The 26,361-nt window shown below is 39.3% G+C and overlaps 1 protein-coding gene across 1 annotated transcript in view; it reads right to left on the bottom strand.

The window, feature by feature from the left end:
- The window catches only part of ADGRD1 (adhesion G protein-coupled receptor D1), a 488,370-nt gene that overhangs the window by 420,956 nt on the left and 41,053 nt on the right, over positions 1 to 26,361 (bottom strand). Inside the window, exons 9-13 of the mRNA XM_044685394.1 lie at positions 19,806 to 19,856; positions 19,432 to 19,491; positions 13,882 to 13,999; positions 12,435 to 12,545; positions 8,244 to 8,319 (exon numbers count right to left, since the gene is read on the bottom strand). Of these exons, the coding sequence (XP_044541329.1) occupies positions 8,244 to 8,319; positions 12,435 to 12,545; positions 13,882 to 13,999; positions 19,432 to 19,491; positions 19,806 to 19,856 (416 nt within the window). The remainder of the gene's footprint in view (positions 1 to 8,243; positions 8,320 to 12,434; positions 12,546 to 13,881; positions 14,000 to 19,431; positions 19,492 to 19,805; positions 19,857 to 26,361) is intronic.

Raw genomic sequence — 26,361 nt, forward strand, 5'->3', positions numbered from 1 at the left:
ATAAATATATGTGTATACAAAATGTATGCATTTATTTATTTTGTTATATATTATTAATTTATATATATAAATGTGTGTGTGCATGGTAGTTAGGTAGTGCAATAAATAGAGCACTGTCTTGGAATCAGGAAAACTGATCTTCAGGAGTTCAAAGCTGGTCTCAGACACTTATTAGCTGTGTGATCCTAGACAAGTCACTTAACCATAATCTGCCTCAGTTTCCTTATCTGTAAAAATAAGCTAGAGAAGGAAATGGCAAATCGCTCCAATATCTTCACCAAGAAAACCCCAAATGGGGTCATGAAAAGTCAGACACAACTGAACAACAACAAATATGCCAGGCACTGGACCAAGCATTAGGGATAGAAAGTGGGAAGGAGGGGTCCTTGTTCTTGGGGAGGTCAGTGTAGTGAAGGAAGGCGCATATACAACAAGATCTATTCAGGATAAACCGAGGTCAGTCTCATAAGGAAGACACAAAGAGTAAGGAGGATGAGGAAGACTTTTTGCCAAAGGTGGGGCTTTAGCTGAGACTTGAAGGAAGTCAGAGAAGCCAGGAGGTAGGGGGAGATGCAGAGGGAAAGAGTTCCAGCCCTGAGAGTCAGCCAGGAGATGGAATGCCACGTTCCAAGAGCAGCAAGGTCACTGGATGGCAGCATCCATGGAGAAGAATAAGGTATGAGAAGTATGGAAAGGTGGGGGCAGGAAATGAAGGACTTTGAAAGCCAAACTGATGATTTTCTATTTGATTCTGGAGGTCACACAGAACCACTAAAGTTTATTGAATGGGGAGCTGACACGGTCAGACATGCACTTAAGAAAGATCAATTTGACAGCTGCCTGGAAGATGGACTGGAGTGGGAGAGAGTCTGGGGACAAAGGGACTAACCAATAGCCTCTTACAATTGTCCAGGATGGAGGCAATGAGGCTCTGCACCAGCTTAGTGGTCTGTCTTAACCTTGTTTCTTTATCTGTAAAATAAGGATAATAATATCTCCTACCTCCTAGGATTGTCATAATGATCAAATGAGATAATCTCTGAAGAGCCCTTTGCAAACCTGAAAGTATTAGATAAGTGCTAACTGTTATTTTATTAATACTATCATGATCTGCAAAATGTGACCAATCACACCCCTTGTACCTGTCTCAAGGGCTGTTTGGAAGATCAAAAATAATTATTAATATAGTTAGCACATATAGAGTACCTACTATGTGTTGGACACTTTTCTAAGCACTTTATTTTTTAAAGCCTTACCTCCTCTCCTAAAATAGATACTAATTATTGATTCCAAAGCAGAAGAGTGGTAAGAGCTTTTTATTATATATTATTAATTTATAGATAATATATAAATATATTGTGTATATGATATGTATACATTTATTTATTTTGTTATTATATATTATTAATGGGTGGTAAGTGACTTAGCCAGAGTCACACAGGTAGGAAGTATCTGAGACCAGATTCAAACCCAGGATCTCCCATCTCCAGATCTGGCTTTCTATCCACTGAGTCAACTAGTTGCCCCTCAGTTAGCTTTTATTAAGCACCTACCATGTGTCACTTTGTGGCAGGCTCTGAGATACAGAAATGGCTTCGGGTCAATCAACATGGTGAAAAAACCAGATTCAGAGACATATTGACAGGTTTTGCACTCAGGACATCAGTCAGTAAGTCAACAATCTAATTACTATGTATTATGTCAATCAACTAGTATTTATTATGCACCTACTATTTACCAGGCAATAGAATAAGTGCTAATGATATAAAAAAGGCAAAAAAAACCAGCTCCTTCCCACAAGGAGTTTACATTCTAGAGCAAGCAACATGAGACACATGCTAGGACAAAGTGGGATGAGTTGGAGGAGTTCACCTGGAATGCAGATACTGGTAGAAAGGAAGACTGACTTGGGTTCACTGAGAAACCACTGTTGAGAAAGATCAACAGAGTGTAGAGTATGTCAGGGATATTTACAGGATTGTAAATGTTATCAGTGACATCTAAATATTTGTGGCAAAGCTCCCATCACCCCACCCTAGTTATGGCTCTGTCCAAAGAGATTTTATTCCAAGAAGAGGATTACATCAGAAAATATCTCCTCAAGGAGCTTCCAAAAATCTAATGCAAAAATTAGAAGGTGCACCCAGGTGAGGGAACTGAGGAGAAGCCAAAAATGATAGGATTCTACCCTTCCAGTTGCATAGAACAGCAGGAAATAAGAAGCAGCTGTCTCAGTGGCCCACCTGGCAAACTGGGAGTATTCCATAAAAAATGAATAATTATAATAATAACTCCAGGAGCTGGCAATGGATGCAACTATGAGAACACTAAGATCCTAAGTTAGAAATTCCTATTATGACTACACATGTATAACCTATAGCAAATTGCTTGCCTTTTTAATGAGGGGGAAGGAAAGGGAAGGAGGGAGAACATTTGAAACTCAAAAAATTTTAAAAATCAATGTTAATTGTTTTTGCATGTAACAGGGGAGAATGAAATTCTTTTTTTTTAACATTTATTAATATTCATTTTTATGAAATTCTTTTTAAAAGAAATTCATGTTAACTTCCTCAAAGACCCTTCTATGAGGGAACAGAGTATAGGACGATGGAAATAAAACTGGCTCAGGACTGAAAAACCCTGGTTTCAAATCCCACCTCTGATGCTTACTGCTTCTGTCACCTAGGGCAAGTCATCTAACATTCCTAGCCTCAGTTTCCTTATCTGTAAAATTAAAGAATTGGATTAGATAACTTCTGAGAACCCCTTGGGCACAATACCTATAAGCCTATGAACCAACTATGCCACTTAAGACTCCAGAAAATGTTTAGGGAATAAATGACACTAAAATGTTGCCCTTTAGTGATCACAGAACCACAAATTCTTAAGATTGGCAGTGGCCAGGGAGGCCATTGATTCTAAGCATATTCCTGATGTTTTCCTGGTCCCCAGCCTGTGCTGGTACCTTCCCTAAGAAGGTTACATTCTACCTGTTTTAAATATAGTCATGTAAGTGTGTGTTACCTCTTCTATTTTCTAATGTAAGATCTTTGAGGGCAGGGACTTTCACATCTGTTCTTGTAGCCCAGCACAGGTCTAGAACATGGCAGATGCCTTACACATACTTGTTGATGGTATGATTATTGTTTCTGGGTCCCATATCCCCAAACAGCTGATTGGTATGTGCTTGGAAGATGTGAAATAATTTAATATTAGCTTAATCAAAACTTAATTCAGATGGAAATTTGTTGTAGAAAAGCAAAGATCATCTTGCTTTCTAAAAGTAAAGTGATCAGTAAATACCCTCTATTTTAGCCACTGCCTGCAATTCCTATCTGCAAAAATAGTGGAGAATTCACTGCAATTTTAATAGTAGGGGTCATCGCCCCAGAATAGGATCTCAGAGCTAAAAGGTTTAGCTAAGGCAAAACATACTGCCCACCTCGTTACAAATCTTCACTACCACATCCCCAACAAGTGGTCATCCAACCTTCCTTTGAAGCCCTCTAGTGAATGGGCAGGTAGGTGGCACAGTAGATAGAGTGCCAGGTCTAGAATCAGGAAGTCTCAAATCTGGCCTCAGACACTAACTATGTGACCCTGGGCAAGTCACTTAACCCTACTTGCCTCAGTTTCCTGATCTGTAAAATGAAATGGAGAAGGAAATGGCTAACCACTCCAGTATCTTTCCAAAAAAAACCCTAATATTGTCACAAAGAGTCAGACATAACTGAAAAATGAACTAAAGTGAAAGAGAACCAACTCTCATCATATTTTCTCTGATTATTCACTAGTACTTACTTTGGATATTTTATACATATATATAAAATTCTTAAACAAGCCATTTATCATGTGTTGGAGTTTATAACATAGTGTAATGGAAAGAGCATTGGTAAAGAATTCAGGGCACTTAAATTCTAGTTCTACTCTGATTCTAATTCATTTTGCAGTCTCGGTTAAATCATCTAGCAGTGGTTCCCAAATTTTTTTGGCTGACCGCCCCCTTTCCAGAAAAAATATTACTTAGCCCCCTGGAAATTAATATTTTTAATTTTAATAGCAATTAATAGGAAAGATAAATGCACCTGTGGCCATCACCACCCTCCTGGATCGCTGCAGCACCCACCAGGGGGCAGTGGCACCCACTTTGGGAATCACTGATCTCAAGTAAACTCTCAGGGACTCAGCTTTCTCAGCCATACAATGATAGAGTTGGACTAGACACTCTAGCAAATTCTTTTCAGTTCTATGACACTAGGAAAATGACTCCAATAAGGGAAAAAATGAGGAATCATCTTTTTTTAAGGTGGTTGCAGAGGGATCTCTCTGAAAGTTTCAGATCTAAAAGGAACATGTCAAAAGCAGGAAGAAGGAGCACAGAATCAAGACAGGTCTAGAAGGTTCCTGCACTCGTCTCAGCGATTGTGTCTGTGAGGTGCAAAGACAACTTAAAGATGAAGCTCATGGAATGGAAGGAAAAAAGGAACTCATTTTAAAGGTTAGCCAGCCATGTTTCAGATAACTGGTCCTAGATATCCCAATGAACAGCAGCAACCCAGAATTTAATGCTATTCATTTTCTTACTGTTATGATATTCTGTTCTGTGTCATACAACAGCTCTAGGTTTATAGTTCCACAAGATACAGAGGGGAAAAGACATTAAAATATGCCCTGAACAAATCCCTTCCTTTCTCTGGGGTCAGATTTTCTTCATCTGACTGGGCTTGATGGTCCTTCCCATCTCTGATGTTCTTGGAGTCTATGAATGTTTCAGAAGGCTTAGTTTCCAATCAGCCTAAGCCACTCTTGGACTCTCTTCCTTGCACTGACTAAGGGAACCATCTGACTGTACTCCAAAGAGAATTATGCTTCTCTGTGAGTACAGTGGATTATTTGCTAAAACCCAGGTGTGATCCCTGGAGCCAAGGCAGATAATCTTGCCTATTTGTGAAAGAAGAATAATCTTTCACATTTCCTGCAAATAATACTCTTGGGGGGTTTTTGCCAGACTGGAAACAGCTTCAGTCTTAACTATCCTAACCCACAAAAGTTAGTTTCTCATGAATTCTTGCAAATTGCAATGTCATGTTAGACTATATTGTCCTGGTGACCTTAATATACAATAACAGTATAATAACAACTGCCATATGTATAATACTTTACATTTGTTCTCTCATGTAAGCCTCACAACACCCCTGGAAGGTAGATGCTTCTAAAATTCCCATTTTTGAGAGAGGAAAACTGAGACTTGGAGCAGTTAAATGATGTGCCAAGATTTCCACAACTAACAAGTTACTGAATAAAATTTGAATCTAGATTTTTCTGAGTTCAAGATTTATAAAATGGATCCACACTCCATACTGTCTGGTATGACTCAAGACTAGAAAGGCAGTGTTGTATAATGGATAGAACACTGAACCAGGAGTCAGGAAACCTGAGTTTGGACCTTGACTCAGGTGCTTTCTACCTCTTGTTTGTGTATAGTGGTTTGTGTGTCATCTCCTCTATTGAATTATGAACTCCTTAAGAGTAGAGACTATCTTTTTAAACTTTTATAAACTCTTACCTTCCATCTTAGATTCAATACTGTGTATTGATTTTAAGGCAGAAGAATGGAAAGAACTAGGTAATGGGGGTTAAGTGACTTGCCCAGGGTCACACAATTAGGAGGTATCTGAGGCCAGATTTGAACCTAAAACCTCTCACCTTTAGGTCTGGCTCTCTATCCACTGAGCCACCAAGTAGCCCCCTGGAGACCTTCTTTTATCTTTCTTTTGTATCCCCAGCTCTTTGCACAGTGCCTGGCACATAGGAGGCATTTAATAAATGTGTATTGACTGACTGGTAGACGAGTCACTCAAATTTTTACCACCTTAGTTTCTTCCCATATAACATAGAGATAATCATATTCTTCTTACCTCCCTTGTGATGTTATTGTATAAAAAGTACTCTGCATGCCTTAAAGCACTCAGGAAATGAAAGTTTTTACTATTGCTATTAATAAAAATAATAGATGTAGCCTATGAGTTCTCCTAAGCCAAAGACAGAGCTACACATGATTTTTCATTTTTCTGGTCAAAAAAAACTTTTCCAAGACCCTTGAGAAGGGGCATCTATTTGGACAAGTCATTTATCTTGAACCATCCCATCCCTCTGACGCCCTTGAAGAAACAGCTAAGCATATATTCACGTGTTCCCTGCTCAGTCACTCACCGAGGTGCTGAAATGGAGATATGCATGCCTCAGAATTGTGCCAGCCTTGGCTTGAGGGAGAAATAAGATCAATAAGGTCGGTGATCTCTTCCTTCTCCAAATAGGTTGCTTCTAGATTTACAGTCATATTTGTGTCTTATTGCTGCTATCAAGAGATAGCATGTTATAATGGATAAAGCCTTGGGTTTGGAGCCAAGAAGAATTAGATTCAAATCCTGCTTCTGCCTAACTTTGCATCATTGGGCAAGCTCATAACCTCAAAATGCCTCAGGCCACTCTCCAGGACTTATTTGAAGTCCTCTCCTGCTCTGGATTTACTCCTGCCTATGTGATCCTGGGCAAGTCACTTCATCTTGTTTGCTTCCATTTCCTCATCTGTAAAATGGGCTGGAGAAGGAAATGGAAAACCATTCTAGTATCTTTGCCAAGAAAAATCCAAATGAGGTCACAAAGTCAGACATGACTGAAAATGACTAAACAACAGTGACAAGGATTCTTACACTTCAGAAATAGCATGTTTGGATTCTCCCACCAACACACACACACACACACACACACACACACACACACACACACACACACAAATCAGGATGAAATACTGGTCAAATAGAGAGAAGAAAGACTAAAAGATGGACAACCAATACATCCTTTGACTATTAGGGATATTCTGGAGGCATTTCAAACTAGTTTGAGCTGGTTGTTAGATTTTGTGTATGAGCATTTGCATGTGGGAAATTGGTAAAAGCTACAAATCAAGGCTTGTCACTTAACTGATTGTCAGAAAGTGATAATTTAAAATGATCATCGTTACATGTAAAACCCAGTGGAATTGTGCATCAGCTAAGGGGGGCTGCGGGTTTGGGGAAGAGGGAAAGAACATGAAATATGTAAGTATGGGAAAATATTCAAAATAAAAAATTTAAAAAATTATCAAACGAGAATAAATAAATAAATAAAATGGGTCTGGAAAGCAAACAAACAAATAAATAAATAAATGAAGTGATCGTTGTTCAATTCTGTCCAACTCCTCATGATCCTGTTTGGAGTTTTCTTGACAAAGATACTAGAGTAGTTTGCCATTTCCTTCTCCAGCTCCTTTGACCTGATCACAGAAATATTGCCACATACATTAAATGTAGTATTCCCTACTTAACAAAAAGTAACAAACATTTGTTGATTTCCTATTATGTGCCAAACACTATGCTAGGCACTGAGCATACAATGACAAAAAAGAAACAATATTTGCCATCAAGGAAGTTCCACTGTGACATCTTATTATAATGTGTGGCTAAATCAAAGCCACTCTCTTGAGCCAGGCATTAGACAAAACCATGGATGGCTCAAGAATAGTTCCATCTGAGAAAGTGATGACTCTGTGCTTCAGGTATTAAAATCATAAGTTTCTAAAAATTAATCGCTCATAGTGTGGTATCTAGATCTCAAGGGAGCATGTACCTTTGCTCTTCAGGTGTTTTAAAGGTTCTGCACAAAAAGCTCTGAATATCCAGTTTGTGGAGCCAGGAGTCCTAATTCAGTGTCTTGGTGCCTTTGAACCAGCAGGAAAGCCTTCCCCTGCCCAGGATCCCACCCCCCATCTCCATCATTCCCAGGAACTCTTCTCACAATTCTTTCTGGAGAAGCTGAGGACAAGGATACTTTCATAAAGAACAAGATGACGGATTAGAGGCTTGTGGTTATCCTATTATTACTTTATGGCTGTCAGAAAGGGACCTAATTCCATTGCCTCCGACAGATGATAATAAATTATTCAGGCTAGCTCAAAGGCAAAATGTAATGATTTACACATAAGGCATTGCTAAATCCTCAGAGGACTACAGTTTGTGTTTCTGGTTTTTTGGTTTGTTTTTTTTTAAGTACTGAGATACCTGCTCCTGTTAATCATCTCCCTGTCACTAAGAGTGTAACACAAGGTTTCAGGGGCCCAAATTATCCAGAAGTATATACATACTGTCTGAACTCTGATCCTCTTTTCCCCTAAGGCCACAGAAATACATTCCTGGAAGACTTACTTTGTGTTCTTGGGCTGGATATTGCTGAAAAAATGGTGCATCGAGTGGTAGAGGAGGCCAACGATGGTAGTCCAAGCTGAGAAAGAGCAAAGTGGCCAAGAGTTAGCCTTTAAAGAAAAAAATGGGAGGAAGACATGGCATGAACTGAAACTGTCCCAGATTCACTAATTAAATAACAAGGCTCTTCTCACACCCACATGGAGGATTTCTATAGAGAATTATTATTATTATTAATATTATTATTATTATTGTGATGCAGGAAGCCCCTAGGAAAGTGTGGTGATGGGCACTGAATAGAGACTACAAATCCAGACTGCTTAGAGCTCAGAGGTGGAATTAGTCATGCCCCTATGACATTGACTTGACCAAGATGGTACATTGGCTCAAGGGTCAAGCTGAATGCAACAAAGGATTAGCTATTAAGATCTTAGATCTAGACCTGGAAGGGACCCTTGAATTATTGGATTTGTGATCAATGGATTAATGATCCCTTCATTAACCAATCAATATGCATTTAGTATCTACTATGCTCCATCCTCAATTCGTCTTTTAAACCCTTAACCATCTGTCTTGGAATTAATACTGTATATTGATTCCAAGGAAGAAGAGTGGTGAGGACCTGACCATGGAGAGTTAAGTGACTTGCCCAGGGTCACACTGCTAGGAAGTATCTGAGGCCAGATTTGAATCCAGGACCTCTTGTCTCTAGGTCTAGTTCTTAGTACCCCAAGTCAACTAGCTGCTCTCTCTCTCTCTCTCTCTCTCTCTCTCTCTCTCAATTCATTTTACAGATGAGGAGAGAACCTGAGAATCAGGTTAGTCAATAGGCATTGTTAAGCTCTTAAATTGTGTTCATCTCTGGAAATACATGCTGTCTGGACCCTGATCCCAATAGTCACCACTCTTAAGATGCATACTTTGTAATGATGGCCGCCATATGCAATATAGCTAGATTAGATATACACCAAGTATAGGATGATGATCTACATTAGCAGCTGGGGGACCAGGACAGACCTCTTGCCAAAGGTGGATTTGAGTTAGGTCTTGACAGAAGCCAAGGAAACTTAGAAGCAGAGGTTTCTGGGATCTGGGGTCAGCTATAACAAAGGCACAGAATTGAGAAGGACTGTGGTGTATGTAGGTGGATGGTACAGGTCATGAAAGAAATAAGGCATAAGAAAGCTGGAAAGTTGAGAAGGGGCCAGCTTTGAACTTTAAAGGTCAGAGCACTTTCTATCTGGCCCTAGTAGTCATTTGACCTGCCCATGGATGCTCTGATATTAAATAGAATTATTTTATTATTATATATCATATTATATATATATTATATATATATATTATATATTAAATAGGTATTAATTAGCAGAGCTGGGCTTCGAATTGACAACCTCTAACACCTATCAACCCTTCAACTCCTCCACTGTAGCATTCTGCCTCCCCCTAAGGTTAGCTCAAAGAGAAAACTGACCGCATTCAATTTGGTCTTTTTTTTTTTTTTTTTTTTTGCCAACTTGCAGTCTTTCACTGACTTTAAACGCTCTCTGCTCTGCTAAGAAGGAGAGTGTGTGCCTGCACACGTCTACATTTCTATCTGCATGAGTTTTAATTTCTATTGTTTATTTGCTGTCTGCATATGGAGTATTTATAGTTCTTGAAGCATGCAAACAAGAAGACAGATGCAGGTTTAACAAGTAGCATCCAATGTGTAAATGTCCCTTATGGCTGATGCTAGATTCCAACTCTCCCTAATGTCACCCTTTGAAAAGAAAAATAATATCCTGCCAGTGGTTTAGCAAAGGGCATTCGGAGGGACAGGTCCTGTACTGGCTCTGGGAATTTTTTTTTCAGTTTGACTTGGACCTCATAGTAAAGTTTTGGGAAGTGGGCCAAGTCCTTCAAGTTATCATAAGTTTATTCTCCATGTGGTAACTGTCTAAGGACAGAACAGAAAGTCAAGAGGGGCACAAGGAAGAAAAGGGGGGAAAAAAAGGAATCTTTCATAAGCTATTCTTGGCATTTCCCAAAACCCATTTCCATATGATCTTAATTATTCCCCTTTTACAGCACACGTGGCAGTCACAGGCCTGAGCCCCCTGTCAGCTTCAGGGAGCTCAGCCATCAGAATAAATCAGGTAGGCAACATGTGGCGGGAAACACTACAGTTACTGTTGGGCCATGATGCTTGTTAGCCTTCTTATTGAGAGTAGAATCTTGGCAAGCAGCAGCTCTTCTGTGTCTGTCGGTTTGTCTGAGGATGTATTGAACTGAGCTTCAGAGATGTTTCATGCTCCCTTTTCTTAACCTCACCCAATGGATTTAATCTTTGTAAAGATGCTTTTAATGTCACAGGTAATCTGCAGAATGCTTTTCGGGTCTCAGAGAACAATGGCAGATAGGAAGACCGACAGATGGTAGAGAGGATAGGGTGCCAGACCAAAATCAGGTAGACTTTAGTTTGAATCAGTCTCTGATAATTACTACGTATGGGATCTGGAACAAGTTAGCTGCCTCTCTGAGTTTCAGTTCATTTTTTTCTTTCTTTTTTTCTTTCTTTCTTTCTTTCTCTCTTTCTTTCCTCTCTCTTATCTCACTTTCTCTTTCTCTCCTTCTTTCTTTCTCTCTTTCATCCTTCTTTCTTTTCTTACTTTCTTCCTTCTTTCCTTTCTTCTTTACTTCCTTCCTTTCTTTCTTTTCTCTCTTTTCTCTCACTTTCTCTCTTTCTTTTCCTTTCATCCTTCCTTCTTTTCTTACTTTCCTTTCTTCCTTCTTTGCTTCCTCCCTTCTTTCCTTCCTTCCTTTCTTTCTTTGTTTCTTCCTTCTTTCCTGCCTGCCTCTCTGCCTCTCTTTCTTCCTTTCTATCTTTATTTCTTTTTTAAAACTCTTCTCTTCCATGTTAGAACTAATATTGTATATTGGTCCCAAGGCAGAAAAGCAAGAAGGGCTTGGCAATGAGGGTTAAATGATTCATCCAGGGTCATGCTTTCTTTTTGTTTCATCAGTTAAATGAAAGGGTTGGATTATGTGACCACAAAGGTACTTCCCAATCTAAATCAATATGGAATACTTAGAATGAAAACCTCAAAGTCAAAAAGACAGATTTAAATCCCTCCTCTGACACATATTGACAGACATATTTACTTGCTTCATTTAACTTCATTTTTTAAAACCCTTATCTTCTGTCTTAGTGTTTGTTCTAAGACAGAAGAGCATCAAGGGCTAGGTAATCAGGGTTAAGTGACTTGCCCAGGGTCACATAGCTAGGAAATATCTGAAGCCAGGTTTGGGCCCAGGTCTTCCAGACTCTAGACTTGGCATTCTATCCACTGAGCTATCTACCTGCCCCCCATCACTAACTACCAAATGGTCTAAACAAGTCTCTTATAGATTTCAGAGAAGGTACCATTATGAATTCGTAAAGGGAATTTCTTCACCTAGGAATAGCATATTACTGAAATCATAATCCATCCCCTATTCTTATGGCCCAATATAAGACAAAGGACAGCCAAATGGATACAGCTATGTGGTCCTCATGAGTTCAAATCTGATCTCAGACACTTACTACTTGTGTGACCCTGGACAAGTCACTTATTCCTATCTGCCTTAGTTTTATCATTTGTCAAGTGAGCTCTGGAAGAAAATGGCAAACCACTCTGGTATCTTTGCCTAGAAAACCCAAATGGGGTCACAGAGTTGGACACAACTGAAAATGACTGAATAGCAAATGTAATAAAGAATATTAAAATTGAAGTCAGGGCTCCAAAAACATCAGGCTACATAAGGCAACTCTCTCCCATAAGGTAGACAGAAGAAGGATTATTTTTCACCCTCTTTCTGATAAGAAAATTGAGACAAATAAATTAATTGGACTGACCAAGGCCACCCAGCTAATTTGCCAGCCTAGCCTTAATTAGCATAGAGGCTTTCTGACCTCTCATACTCTTCCATGAAACAAGATATGTCATCAAAAGGACCCCACTTGGCACTAAGAAAAATAACAAGTCATTAGCATATTGATCATACAGAGAATTTCCCTAGGTTCTTGGAAGCAGCTTCCCTTGAGGCCTAGGGAAGTTGGACAATTGTGTGGCCCCTTTCTAAAAAGCCTTTTAAATAAGGGTAAAAGGCAGAGATGGAGAGGGGGGCTGCCTAGTCTGCCCCAGCCATGGTTTTCCTTCTGCCGTCACGACTTACCTTTGCTACTGAAGGCCTCCCGAGGAATTTCAATATAACTCTGTCCCTGGGTGGGAAATCGGTAGTGGTGAGTTGTCACCGTCCCTGGAGGCACTTTGGCCAGAGAATACTCTGCAAGCACAAACCAGCCAAGAGGAAGATAAAAATCAATAACCTTTACTGCCCAATTCCCCCATAAAGTGGAGTTTGCTCTCTCAACAGCTACTGTAAATCTCGACTGTAAAATCCCAGCTGTTTCGTGAGGAAATAGAATGATCTCCCTGGAGAGGACGATTACCTTTGGAAGATGACTTCTTTAAGGAAAAAAAAGATGTGGGGGAGACATTCTGAAGCAGGACACTTGACATTGTGCCTGCAGAAGGCTAAATGGGGTGTCACAGAAGCCCCAAAGTTATCACGACAGCCTTTACTCTTAGGAGACATTGTCAAGTTCTGAATGCCCCATTTGGGATGCCGCCGAGGACAATCTGTGCCATCCTATAGGCAGTGTATGTGAGATTCATAGTGTCTGCTCCTTTCAGGGCTCCCAGAGGGACCAGAATAAGAGAGAAGAGGACAATAAATAACAAAAAATGGGGGTCTTTTACTCATCAACCACATAAATAATTGTATTACTGTCAAAACTTTTGAGAGACGGACAGCTATTGAAACTGAGCCACGGAACAATTAACCTTATGTTGTACCAGTTATCCCAAGTCATAAGAAGAGGGACCTGAGACAGAATGTCTAGCTAGAGAGATAAAGATCTTAAAAATTGAAAAGCAATAGTGTATCTGGTTTTATTTGACTAATCCTTTAGAAAAACAGATTGCCACTGAACAGTTCCAGCTGATTCTATGAAACCTTGTTCTCCACTCTTTTACTCTCAATTCCTTTATCCATCTCCAGGCACTGAAGCTTCTATTCTCTTTCTCTGAATGGAGAATGTGGCTTCAATTAAGCGATTTTGGCTTCTTAAGGCAGCAGGAAAATGCTGACATCGGCCTGTTCATGCACCACTTGCTTGAATTCATCTGTCCTGCGTCTAGTCGTGTTTCCACAGAGCATCATTTCATATACAACAAGATAGTTTCAGAAAACCTCCTGCAGGCTCCTAGCTGTGCCTCGTTGGCATGTACAGGTAACCCTGGGTTCTTAAAGGCTAGGATCTCGGGAAGAATCTAGCAAGTGTGAGCAAGCTGGAAAGTCTTGGACCCAAAAATCGGCCATCGTTCTAAGAATGGCTTTGGTAAATTTGGAGTGGTTGATTATTGGGTCGCCAGGGAGCCACCTAGCTGCCCAAAGTCGTTGCTAAATAAATATTTATTGAGTGATTGATCATGGGAGGGAGGGAAGTAATGTTGGGACTGGCATTCGTCTTCACACATCTCCATCCTTTATTAGGTACCACCCTTCCCCATTCTAGACTTTCCCCAGGCACTAAATGCTAGTGCTGGATCCCCTTTACCTGCTACTGAAGATGAGCCCTCGATGGTAATGGCTGTTTTGTATGTTTGCAGATTGTAAGCTATATGCCACAGAACTTTGTCGATGGTGTCGGTCAAATCTGCTATCGCAGAAGATTGCTGGGGGGAAATAAAACAGGAAAGTGATGAACGGCAGCGCCATGGGAAAATCGTATTTTAAAAAATTATATCAAGGAGAAAAGTTGGCTTAATTGGAGGAGGTATTCCACCAAGATCAGCTTGGATTCTCCTCAAGAGGTGGGATGGAAAGTGTGCTGGACTTGACTCAGAAGAGTTGAGTTCGAATCTTTCCTTGGATGCTTGCTGGCTACATGATCATGGACAAATTGTTTCACCTCTCAGAGCTTCATTTTTATTCATCTGCAAAACCAATGTCTTGGAGCTAAGATTTAGGCATATCTATAAAGAGCTATCTATGGGGCAGCTAAGCTGCTCAGTGGTTAGCAAGACAGGCATAGAGATAGGAGGTTCTGGGTTCAAATCTGAATTCAGATACTTCCTAGTTGTATGACCCTGGGCAAGTCACTTAACCTCTATTGCCTAGCCCTTACTGCTCTTCTGCCTTAGAATCAATATTAATTCCAAGGCAGAAGGTAAGGGTTAAAAAAAAAAGGCATAATACCACCCATTTCTCTTAATGGCTTTTTTAAATTTCCAAAAGAACTTTCATACTTCATTATAGTGTCCCAGAATTTAGGGCCAGAAAGGACTTTGGAGCCACTGACTTTGGCCCCTTTCATTTATAGGTCATGATGGGGAATCACAAATTTAGAGTTGGAAGGAAACTTAAGAGTAACATTCAGTCCAATCCCTTTATTTTTACCTATGCAGAAACTGAGGAACAAAGAAGGCAAATGACTTGCTCAGTCATACAGTTTTACTATCTGATATGGGGAAACTGAGGTACAAAGAGGCTGAATTCTTTGCCCAAAATTACACAAAAAGCTAGAACTGGGCTTAGAATCCAGGGCTTCTGATCCCAGATCTGGGAATGTTTTCTTTGACCACATGGTGACATTTCCTCCTTGGAGAAGCCTGTATTGGCTTCCAACCCTGGTCAACCTCCTAAATTTAACCTATGTCTCTTCCCAAGATTCTAATTTCACATTGTAGGGACTCTCATAAGCCTCTGAGTAATTATCTCCTTTGTTAATTGTCAAACATAAAAAACAACAATACAGAAAGATCTGTCTCTTTTCCTAGACTTGCTTTCCACTGAAAGTAACAAAAGCTTCTAAGATGGCATTTCATGGGTTTCTAAGATTTAGAACCAGCAGGTAGGTGGTGCCATAGTGCACAGAGTGCCAGGTCTCATCTTACTGAGTTCAAATCTCACCTCAGACACATACTAGTTGTATGACTCTGGGCAAATCCCTGTTTGCCTCAGTTTCCTCACCTATCAAAGGAGCTGGAGAAGGAAATGGAAAGCTAACTGTGTAATCCCAGGCAAGTCACTTAACCCTGTTTGCCTCAGTTTCCTCATCTGTCAAATAGCTGGAGAAGGACATGGAAAGCTAGCTGTGTGACCCTGGGCAAGTCACTTCACCCCCTTTGTCTCAGTTTCCTCATCTGTCATAGGAGCTGGAGAAGAAAATGGAAAACTAACTGTGTGACCCCAGGCAAGTCACTTAATCTCATTTGCCTCAGTTTCCTCGTCTGTCAAATGAGCTGAAGAAGATAATGGACAACCACTCTAGGATCTCTGCCAAGAAAAACCCAAATGGATTCATAAAGAGTCAGAGAGAACTAAAATTGACTCAACAACTTGGAAAGGGAAGATCTCAGAAATATTTTTGGCAGAGGATCAAAGGAATAAAGGTTTAGAGCTCTAGAGACCTTACAGGTCATCTAAGACAACTCCTTTTTAAAGAGAGATTTATTAGGTTGAAAGGGCAGGAGGCAGCACACAGGACCAACTGCTTCCCTGAACAGAGAAAAGTTCAGGATTTTTACATCCTAAAGGAATGGGGGTCTATGTGACTTGGGAAGGAAAGGTATGGAGAGGGATGAACAATGGGAACAAACAGGGGTTTATAAGTCCATAAACATTTATCAAGGAGCACCCACTATGTTCCAGGCACTGTGCTGTGCTCTAGAAATCCAAAGAAAGGTAAAAGACAACCCCTGCTCTCAAGAAGCTTATAGTCTAAAAACAGGAAGAGCCAATGAGGAAACTGACGGCTGGAGAGATTTAATGCCCTGTCCAAAGTCACATAGACCAGTGATGGGGAAACTTTTTAAAGAGGGGGCCAAAGGAAAGGAAATGCTCGTCTGTCGGTCTGTTTCTAAGGCAACTCCTTCGAAGTTTCATTGTATTGATCCTACTCATTGTATTCATCAGATTAGAAATAATGTCACCCAGCTGGATAGAACATTTCAGGGGGCCACATCTGGCCCTTGGGCCATAGTTTGCCCATCACTGACATAGGCAATAAGAAATAGGGCCAGGATTTGAACCACTTTTCTTTGCCTCCAAACGCAGTGCCCTTTCCATTTTAATACTCTTCCTCTCTGTCCAATAGTTTCATTTTATAGAAGAGATTGAGGAATGGGGAGGGGGAAGATTAGGGAGACAACCACAGTCACACAGATGGTAGGCAGCAGGGCCAGTATATAAATAAACCCAAATATCTTTACTCCAAAAATTCAACACTGGTTACACTATAACACAGCAATTGAAAATAATCCCATCAATCAATCAACATTTATTAAGTGTCTACTACGGGCAGCAATTTTGGTGCCCAGAGCAGCAATAGACCTTGGGCAAGAATCATGAAAATATCTTCAAATCAACTTTGTAATTCATGATATGACAATAATACAAGAAATAATGCAATAATGCAAAAATAATGCACTGCAACTTTGTGATTCCAGATATGACAATAATACAAGAAATAAAATAATCGAGTTCAATTAAGCAATACATGGGACTGGTTATTAAAGCCATTATAATTTGTGTCCTCTAAATATAGATGCCCTGAGGACAACGGTAGGCTGTCCTACCCTACTTCTAACTCCATGCTGCCTCCATCTGCTCAGGCATCCAATACTAAGCCTTCTCCTGCCTGAGAACTCCAGCATCTACTGGCAGCTAACGTCCGCTAGAATTCTCCCACCACTCGATTTCCCATGACACTCCAACAAGCTGGAAATAGAAAAAAAAAGCCCTCAGTTTTAGAAATCTTCTTCTAGGCCCATTGCCTGATTTCCAATAGGCTCAGTGTATAATGCTGCAATGTCTGGCATGCATTCCTGTTAGGTGATGACTGATTCAACCATTCTGTTCAATGCATACAGAGTAGGAGAAACTAGCATCTGAGCCAGGACGTTTCATGATTATTTATATTCTGCAGCAGAACATTTGTGAGAAGTTCATTTAAAATTATATAGAAAACACTACTTTTCAAGTTCTCCTTTTGGCAGTCCTCTAAATGTCTCTCCCATGCGGAAGGAAACCGGGAAACGTTCACTCTCCCATGCTCCCAATACACTGGGGCAACTCTTTCGTGAATTCCATTTGCTTGGGCTTTTAACAAGAAATGTCTTTTCCCCCCTCATTTCATTTGGTTTCTCTAATTTACACAAGACATCCTCCCTCAATGACTGCACCATCTGTCCCCCGGTTCCTTTACTTCTTCCTCCCCTAACCAATAGAAGCCACAATGAGTTTTTTTATGCTTCTATTTTTTTAGAAAAAAATATTAATACAAAAGACAAGTAACTGCAAAGCAAACTGAATTATTGGCTTCATTCCAGATTGCCTCCAATCTTTATTGGGCTACAAATAGATATGTTTACATGGTTACGATCAGAGGTAGGGCAATATAGATGACAGAGGGCTGACCTCAGAACCAAGAAGACCTGGGTTCAAATATTGCCACTGGCACATACCAGTTATGTGACCACCCAGGGAAGTCATTTCACTTGTGAGAATTTATTTCTTGTCTACTGTATTAATTCCTAAATATTACGGAGAATTACTGTGTTTTCCTGTGTCTGGGATCTGGGTCAGAGATACTATCTGATCTGCTGCTTTTTGCATTTTTCTTGTCTGTGGGGATCTCAAAAAATGTCTTCCTTTTTAACAGAATTTGGTTAATAAATGAAGGAAACCAAGGTTTTTTCTTGGCCTTTCCAGCTATGGGGTTGGGAAGTTAAGGACAGCTTGATGGACCACCTCTTAATTAGCTATCACCAATTAAAGATGTCTTGGAATGTTTGAGGGAGGGGCTGAACAATGAGTTGCTAAAAATCTATTTATTAAGCTGCCTGACCCAACTCAAGTCATCCTTGTCCCCAGAGAGCCATGAAAAACTATATCACTTTATAGATTATGATGCTGGCCTAATCAATAAACTTGATATAATCAATAACCTTATGTTCTTACCCAAAAATCAGTCTTTCAAGGTAGTTTTAATTGTAACAAAGTTTTAATTGCTACTTGACTTACATCTATAACTGTTCTCTCCAAGGTCACAAGTGATGTCCATATTGATAAATATGACCCTAAGAAACTCTCTAGTCCTGGGATTCTTGATATTTGGGGACTCCTTTAGCAGGCTGACAAAGTCTAGGGAACCCCTTCTCCAAATGAGATTGAAATAAAATTATCAAAATATTGAAGAAAAAAGAAGAAAGGAGAGTAGAAGAGAGGCAGGGAGGGGAGTGAAGAGGAGAACTAATTGGTGAAAGTGATATACTAAGGCAAGAATTTTATGGACTCTCACCCTCCTTGGCTGTCTGGTGAAGCCCATGAACTCCTTCTCAGAATAATATTTTAAATGCATAAAATCAAACATATAATATTAAACATGAAACCAATGATATTAAAATACAGTTGCCAAATATCTTTTTTTTCTTTTTTTTTAAACCTTAACTTCTGTGTATTGGCTCCTAGGTGGAAGAGTGGTAAGGGTGGGCAATAGGAGTCAAGTGACTTGCCCAGGGTCACACAGCTGGGAAGTGTCTGAGGCCAGATTTGAACCTAGGACCTCCCATCTCTAGGCCTGACTCTCAATCCACTGAGCTACTCAGCTGCCCCCTCAAATATCTGTTTAAAAAACAAGTTCTTGGACACCCAGGTTAAGAATCCCTGGACTAAGATGTGGATTATTTGTGATCTTTGGTGGCCAAAGAAGAATACATACTGACAATCATTTGTATATTTGAAGTAAGTATTCAGATGAGCATAATCAATCTACACGCCACTGCTTGTTCCTTTCACTTCATTTAGTTCATTGAAACTAGTCACAGCCCCAAATAATGGATCACATATTAATAATACTTTAAAGTTTGCAAAGTGATAGATGTGTATATATGTGGGTAATTTCTGGCCATGATGAGCCATTGGAAGAAGATGTCAATGGTTTCTATTCATTCAATTAAAACATGAACCAAGTTCCTTCCCTGGTCATAAGGTCCTGAAAGAGGGACTCATTTTTTCATACACGACAGATCTGTGTGTGGTATTTCTAGGGAGATTAATGGAAGTCAAACCAGGTTTTGGAGATCAAGGTGACTTTTCATCTTACCTCATATACTTCTGTCCAACTTGGGAGTTGAAGCACTTCACCCATAGTTTCTAAGAAAATCTAAAGAGGAAGAAAATAATTCTGTTAAGTGTGTGTCCTTAAAACTGTGTAAGCAATATTAGGCAATATCAACCAATAAGGATTTATTATGTGCCAACTCCTGGGCTGGCATGAGGCATATACAATGAATGATACAATCCCTCCTTCTATATCCTAATCAAGGAAATAAATACATATAAAAGTTTATAAAATATAATTATAAATGCAAATAAAATATGTAGTTTAAAAACAATATACATTTGGAGGGAGGGAGGGAACTAGCAGTTGGGGGCAATGGAAAAATCTTCAGGAAGAAGATGGTACCTAAACCATACCTTAAAGGAGAAGAGGATCTCTGAGGTGGTGGTAAAGGAGTATATTCTAGCCTGTCAATAAAAATAGGGGCACAGCCCAAAAATATAATAAGGAAAAATACTTGTACAAGAATATTTATAGCCACGCTCTTTGTAGTGGCAAAAAATTGGAAAATGAGGAGATACCCTTCAATTGGGGAATGGCTGAACAAATTGTGGTATCCATTGGTGATAGAATACTATTGTGCTGAAAGGAATAATGAACTGGAGGAATTCCATGTGAACTGGAAAGACCTCCAGGAATTGATGCAGAGTGAAAGGAGCAGAACCAGGAGAATATTGTACACAGAGACTGATACACTGTGGTACAATCATTTGTAATGGACTTCTCTACTAGCAGCAATGCAAGGATCTAAGACAATTCTGAGGGACTTATGAGAAAGAATCCTAGCCACATCCAGAGAAAGAACTGTGGGAGCAGAAATACAGAAGAAAAACATACGATTGATCATAAAGTTCAATGGGGATATGATTGTGGTTTTGATGTTTAGAAATCACTTTATTGCAAATATGAATAACATGAAAATAGGTTTTGAACAAATATATATATATATATATATCAGTGGAATTGCTTGTCAGCTCCAGGAGGGGGGAGGGAAAGGATGGGGGAAATCATCAATCTTGTAACCATGGAATATTTTCTAAATTTTAAAAAAGGAAAATAGATATATAGAACAGAAAGAAGACCAGCTTGGCTGGATTACAGAGTGTATGAGGGAGAATAATGTGCAGTCAGGTTTGAAATAAAGCTTGGAGGCTGGTTGGACAACTAGATGACACAGTGGTTAGAGTAACTGGACCTGAAATTAGGAAGACTCATCTTCATGAGTTCAAATCTTGCCTCAGGCACTTAACTATGTGATCTTGGGCAAATCACTTTACTGTTTTCCTCAGTTTCCTCATTTGTAAAATGAGCCAGAGAAGAAAATGATAAACTACTCCAGTATCTCTGCCAAGAAAACCCCAAATGAGATCATGAAGAGTCAGACATGACTGAAAAACAATTCAACAACAAAGATCGTGTAAGGCTATTAAAAGCTAAAGTGATTAGATGCAATTTTTTTCAGACATACATGTCAACTTGGTGTCCATTTGGAGGAAAGTGATTGAGATGATGAAGGTCCTAAAGTTGGTGCCAAGTGGGGATCATTTGAAGGATCTAAGATGTTTAGTTACAGAATCACAGGATTTTAAGATTAGCAGGGACCCTGAGGTCCATCCAGTCCAACAAATAAGGCTTTCAAACTTTTACCTTTTGTCTTAGAATTGACACTAAATCTTGGTTCCAAGGCAGAAGAGTGAGAAGGACTAGGTCACTGGGGTCAAGTGACTTGCCCAGGGTCACACAGCTAGGAAGTGACTGAGGGACAACTCATACATTAAGACAAACCCAACAAATGGTCATGCAGCCTCTGTTTAAAGACCTCCAAAGAAAAAGGGACCCAGCAACCATCAAGGCATGGCATTACAGTTTTGAACAGTTTTTTTCTGCAAATAAATTTTCCCCACATGAAGCCTACGTTGTCCTCCTAGCAGAAGAAAGCTAATCCTTTCTCCACAGGCTCATGGTCAATCATTTCAGTCATGTCTGACTCAATGCCCTCATTTGGGGTTTTCTTAATAAAAATAGTGGAGTGGTTTATCATTTCCTTCTCCAGCTCATTTTATAGATGAGGAAATTGAGGCAAACAGGGTGAAATGACTTGCTCGTGATCACACAGCTAGTAACTGTCTGAGGCTGTATTTGAATTCACAAAGATGAGTTCTCTTAACTCCAGGCATGGCACTCCAACCACTAAACCACCTACCTGCCCCTTCCTAACCCTAAGACCTATGGAATAATCTCCTTCTTTATGTAATGAGTTCCTCATCCCTGGTAATCCCTAAGCAAAGGGTAGAAAACCACATGTCAGGTATACTATATAGGTGACTTCTCAGCTCTGATCTCTGAGAATCCTTTTTTCTCTAAGATTCTATCATTTTAGTACTTGAGCAATTCTGGACAATTTCGTGTCAGGTCACCCAGAGAGATATAAGCTGTTAAGGTTCATAGAAACAGAGAGGTTGCCTAGCTATTTAGCTTTCAGGTTTCTGAAGCACTTTATATGGATTTTCCTTTCAAATTATACCAGATTCTCATTCCCAGAGCTAAGAATATCTCTTTAAAAAGAGAACCACCTCCAAAGCATTCAAGAGTCCATTTCTCTGCTGACCATAGGACGAATCAAATCATAAAACTCCCCTGCAAAAGAATGTTCAATAGCTCCCTGGGATAGAAAACAAATTTCTCAGTTTGCATTTTCAAAAGCTTCACAATCTGACTCCAACTCCTCTTTCTAGAAGAATCTATTTCACATTGCATCCCCTCCCATTCTCTCATCTCCAATCCAATGGATCTAGTTACTGTGCCCCAAATGCCTCAGTCTACCTCTCAATCTCGTGCCTTTATACAGACTGTTTCCCCTCCCTGCTTTGCTCCCACTCCTGGAATGCTCTCTCTCCTCACTTCTGACTCTTAAAATCCCTAGTTCTTTTGGAGGTTCAGCTTGTGGCGCCTCCTACATGAAGCTTTCCCTGACCCCTCCTTCAGTTGTTAGTATTCCATTCTTCAGGAAAAGAAAGATAGAGATAGAGATAGAGATAGAGATAGAGATAGAGATAGAGATGTAGAGATGTAGAGATGTAGATAGAGATGTAGATAGATATGTAGATATATAGATGTAGATAGATATAGATATAGATATAGGTATAGATATAGATATGAATATAGATATGAATATGGATATAGATATAGATGTAGAGATAGATATAGATATAGATATAGATGTAGATATAGATATAGATATAGATATAGATATAGATGTAGATGTAGATATATAGATATATAGATGTAGATAGAAATAGAGATAGAGAGATGTAGATATAGAGATAGAGATAGAGATAGAGATAGAGAAAGAGAAAGAGATAGAGATAGAGATAGAGTTAGAGATATATAGGTATATAGATGTAGATTTATATATAGATGTAGATATGTAGATATATAGATGTAGATAGAAATAGAGATAGAGATATAGAGATGTAGATGTAGATGTAGATATAGATGTAGATGTAGATATAGATATAGGTATAGATATAGATGTAGATGTAGATATAGGCATATAGATATGTAGATGTAGATAGAGATAGAGATAGAGACATAGAGATAAAGATATAGATAGATATAGATATAGATATAGATATAGATATAGATATAGATATAGATATAGATATAGATATAGATGTAGATATAGATGTAGATGTAGATATAGAGATAGAGATAGAGAGATATAGATATAGATGTAGATGTAGACATAGATATAGATATGTAGATATATAGATATATAGATATATAGATGTAGATATAGATATAGATACACACATGTAGGTTTTGTGCAAAATGTTTCTCCCACTTCCTTCCCAGTGGCATAGAGAGAGAGTAGGAATTGACTTACATTGGTCTTTATATCCTCAGTGCCTAATACACATATTGCCTGGCAAAAAACAGATATTTAATAAATCCTCGTTATATTAAATTGGATGAGACTAAATTGGATTAGGATGAGTAGAGCACGATGGGAAAGATTTGGAACACACTGAATTGCTTGGTGGTTTGGACTGAGGTGCTTGGAGGAAGAAGGGATAGAAGGTGCTCATCCATGCATATTGGTTTCAGGGAATCAATTTAAGGGAGTTATCTAGTCTGGTATCTTGGAAGCAGCACTAGACTGAGGAACAAGGCAACCAGGCTCCAGCCCTGTGTCTGTGATAATTTGCTCTTGCATTCTCTGGACCTCAGTCTCTAGTCACTTTGTTTGGACCATACAATCTCTGAGGTCACTTAAATACAATCTTTTGATTCTAAAGCCAGCAGGTAGGGTGGGGGCTTTCTCAGAAATTCCTGGGGCTGGCAGAGTTCCACTTGGGCAGAATTCAGGTTATGGGTGAGGATCACTGGTTCCATTTATCAGTGGCTAGATTGTTAGAGTATCTGCCATTTGTTTCTTGACTTCTTTGTTCTTTTTATTTTATTCTCCCCATTTTATCCCCAACAGCGTATTGGCAAGAGTAGTGGCGGTTCAGTGGAATGTTCCCATTATACACGGCTTATGAAATTGATGGTTTTAATTTGCAGCAATTAAATATCTAGCTGCTGCCGCTACAGTATTAGGTGTGAGACAGATTCTTCTCATTAGCAATAAATAAATAACACAACAGGCACCGTTTGGGAGTTGTGAGGAGGAGGAGATGCTGTTTTTCTCTGGGTGTTAAACTCAGAGTTGCCTGTTGTTTGTTGTGCTGGGCTCTTCCCAGAATTATAACTTGGCTGGAATGATTTTGTGGATGCTTCCCACCTGGGCTGCTTCTTGGAAGATATGCCAGGGCATAAGGCAGCATCAGCCAATCAGCAAATATTTATTTATCAACTACTCTGCAAAAGACATTTCCCCCCCCCTCCCTGCTGAGAATTCTGCATTGAAAGAATTCAATAGATATTTATTAAGCAACTTCTATAGACCCAGAACTGCCCTTGGTACTAGAAATACAAATTTATACAAAAAATACAAATGGAACCCTTTCTAGCTTCAAGTTGTAGAGCTCTGATCCTGGGACTGTGTTATCATTGTTGACAAGAGCCCTTTATATCTAGCCAGTCTCAGATTCCCAATCATGTTCTATCCCAGACATTTTCCTATCTTGTATAGTGTAATAGGAAATAGACTTTAAATGTAGGAAGGCTTTTTACCCTTAGTCTGCCTGCTAAGTCTGCTTTCCTACTTTTAAAGTCTATTTCCTATTACAATAAATAAAGACCACCATGAAAAGACCATGTCGGTGACCCCCCACCATGTAAAGAATAAATAATCCCCCCTGTGATTCAGGAGTTCTTAGATGTTTTTGGGTCAAAGGAATCTTTGAAAGTCTGGTGAAGTCTATGAATCCTGTCTTGGAATGCATAAAAATGCAAAGGATTACAAAGGAAATCAATTAGATTAAAATCTGGTGACCAAAATATTTTTTACAATTAAGTTCATGGACCCCAGGTTAAGAAATCCTGTTGTTTGAGGAGTTCCCTGAATATTCACTTCAGAGTATACATAATCTGTTATCACAGAAATCAGAATCAGGAAAACTGCATTCCTAGTCCAAAAAAAGAAAAAGTATTCCCAGGTTACCAACTTTTTTAACCTGTGCAATTTCCCCCACATTAGAGTATAATTGGGGAAAATGGGAGCAAGGACTCTCTTTTCTTTTTTCTTTGTGTCTCTAGCATTTGACACAGTTAATGGCACATAGTAAATGCTTTAAAAAATATCTTTTCATTCATTCAAAGGCAAGTAATGAAGAGTTAGCCTATAAAGAAATTTCTCTCTACCAGCCTCTGAAAATGAAAAAAAAAATGTTAGCTTTAAATAGGAGACTTACCCTGTAATAAGCCCTTTGAAAGTTAAGCCAGCCTGGTGTGTTGATATACAGATGGTGCATGGAAATATATGGAAATAGGTCTAACAAGTCACGTTCTGTGCCACCTATAAAGAGATCTCTATGTTTTCCCCCAAAGCAGACTTCAGAAATCTCTGCTGCATTCCTCTCAGTAGAGGCTGCCTTGGTAATGAATCTTCCCAGCATGGCCCCTTTCTGATGGAACACTCAACAGCCATCAGACTTGGTTTCCCCAGTAGCAAGCACGGGGTGAGAATATTTCAAAGTTTCTGAATCTTCTGATGGTTCAGGGTTAGGAAGGAGGGGATGCCATTGATTCCACTAACAAGGGAAAAACTTTTAAAAACATTCTCATCTCTAATGTTCCTTGACAGGATACCGCCATCTTCAAGCCCTTCACTACCTGTCGTACACACAACACAAGAAAAGTCTTGTACCTATGGTTCCAGAGTACTCTAAATATTTCCAGGTATTAGGATCAGAAAACTTAAAATTGGAAGGATTTTCTTCCTACCACTTCTTTTCAAAGGTGGGGGGTTATGGGTGTGGAACACTTCATAGACTATCAAACTTTTTTAGTGATGACTAGTTTCCATCAGCTAGGATTTTTTTCCCTCTTTTTTATGAAGTTTGTTTCTTTTGGAAGGGGAAGGACATTTTGGAAAATGTAGATGATATAAATACAGTAACATATATATATATATATGTGTGTGTGTGTGTATATATGTGCATATATATACATATATAAATGTTTTTGTTATTTAGTTGGTTTTAGACATATCTGACTCTTTGAGATCCCTTTTGGGGTTTTCTTGACAAAGATCCTGAAGTGGTTTGCCATTTTCTTCTCCAACTCAATTTATAAATTAAGAAACTGAGGCAAATTGAATTTTACTTGCTCAGAGTCACACTTCTAGTATCTGAAGTCAGATTTGAACTCAGTTCTTCTTGACTCCAAGCCACTCTATCCACTGCACCATCTAGCTCTATGTGTGTGTGCAGACAGACAGGCACACACACACACACATTATATATA

This window comes from Gracilinanus agilis, chromosome 1, assembly GCF_016433145.1.
Source record: "Gracilinanus agilis isolate LMUSP501 chromosome 1, AgileGrace, whole genome shotgun sequence".
Classification (NCBI taxonomy): Eukaryota; Metazoa; Chordata; class Mammalia; order Didelphimorphia; family Didelphidae; genus Gracilinanus; species Gracilinanus agilis.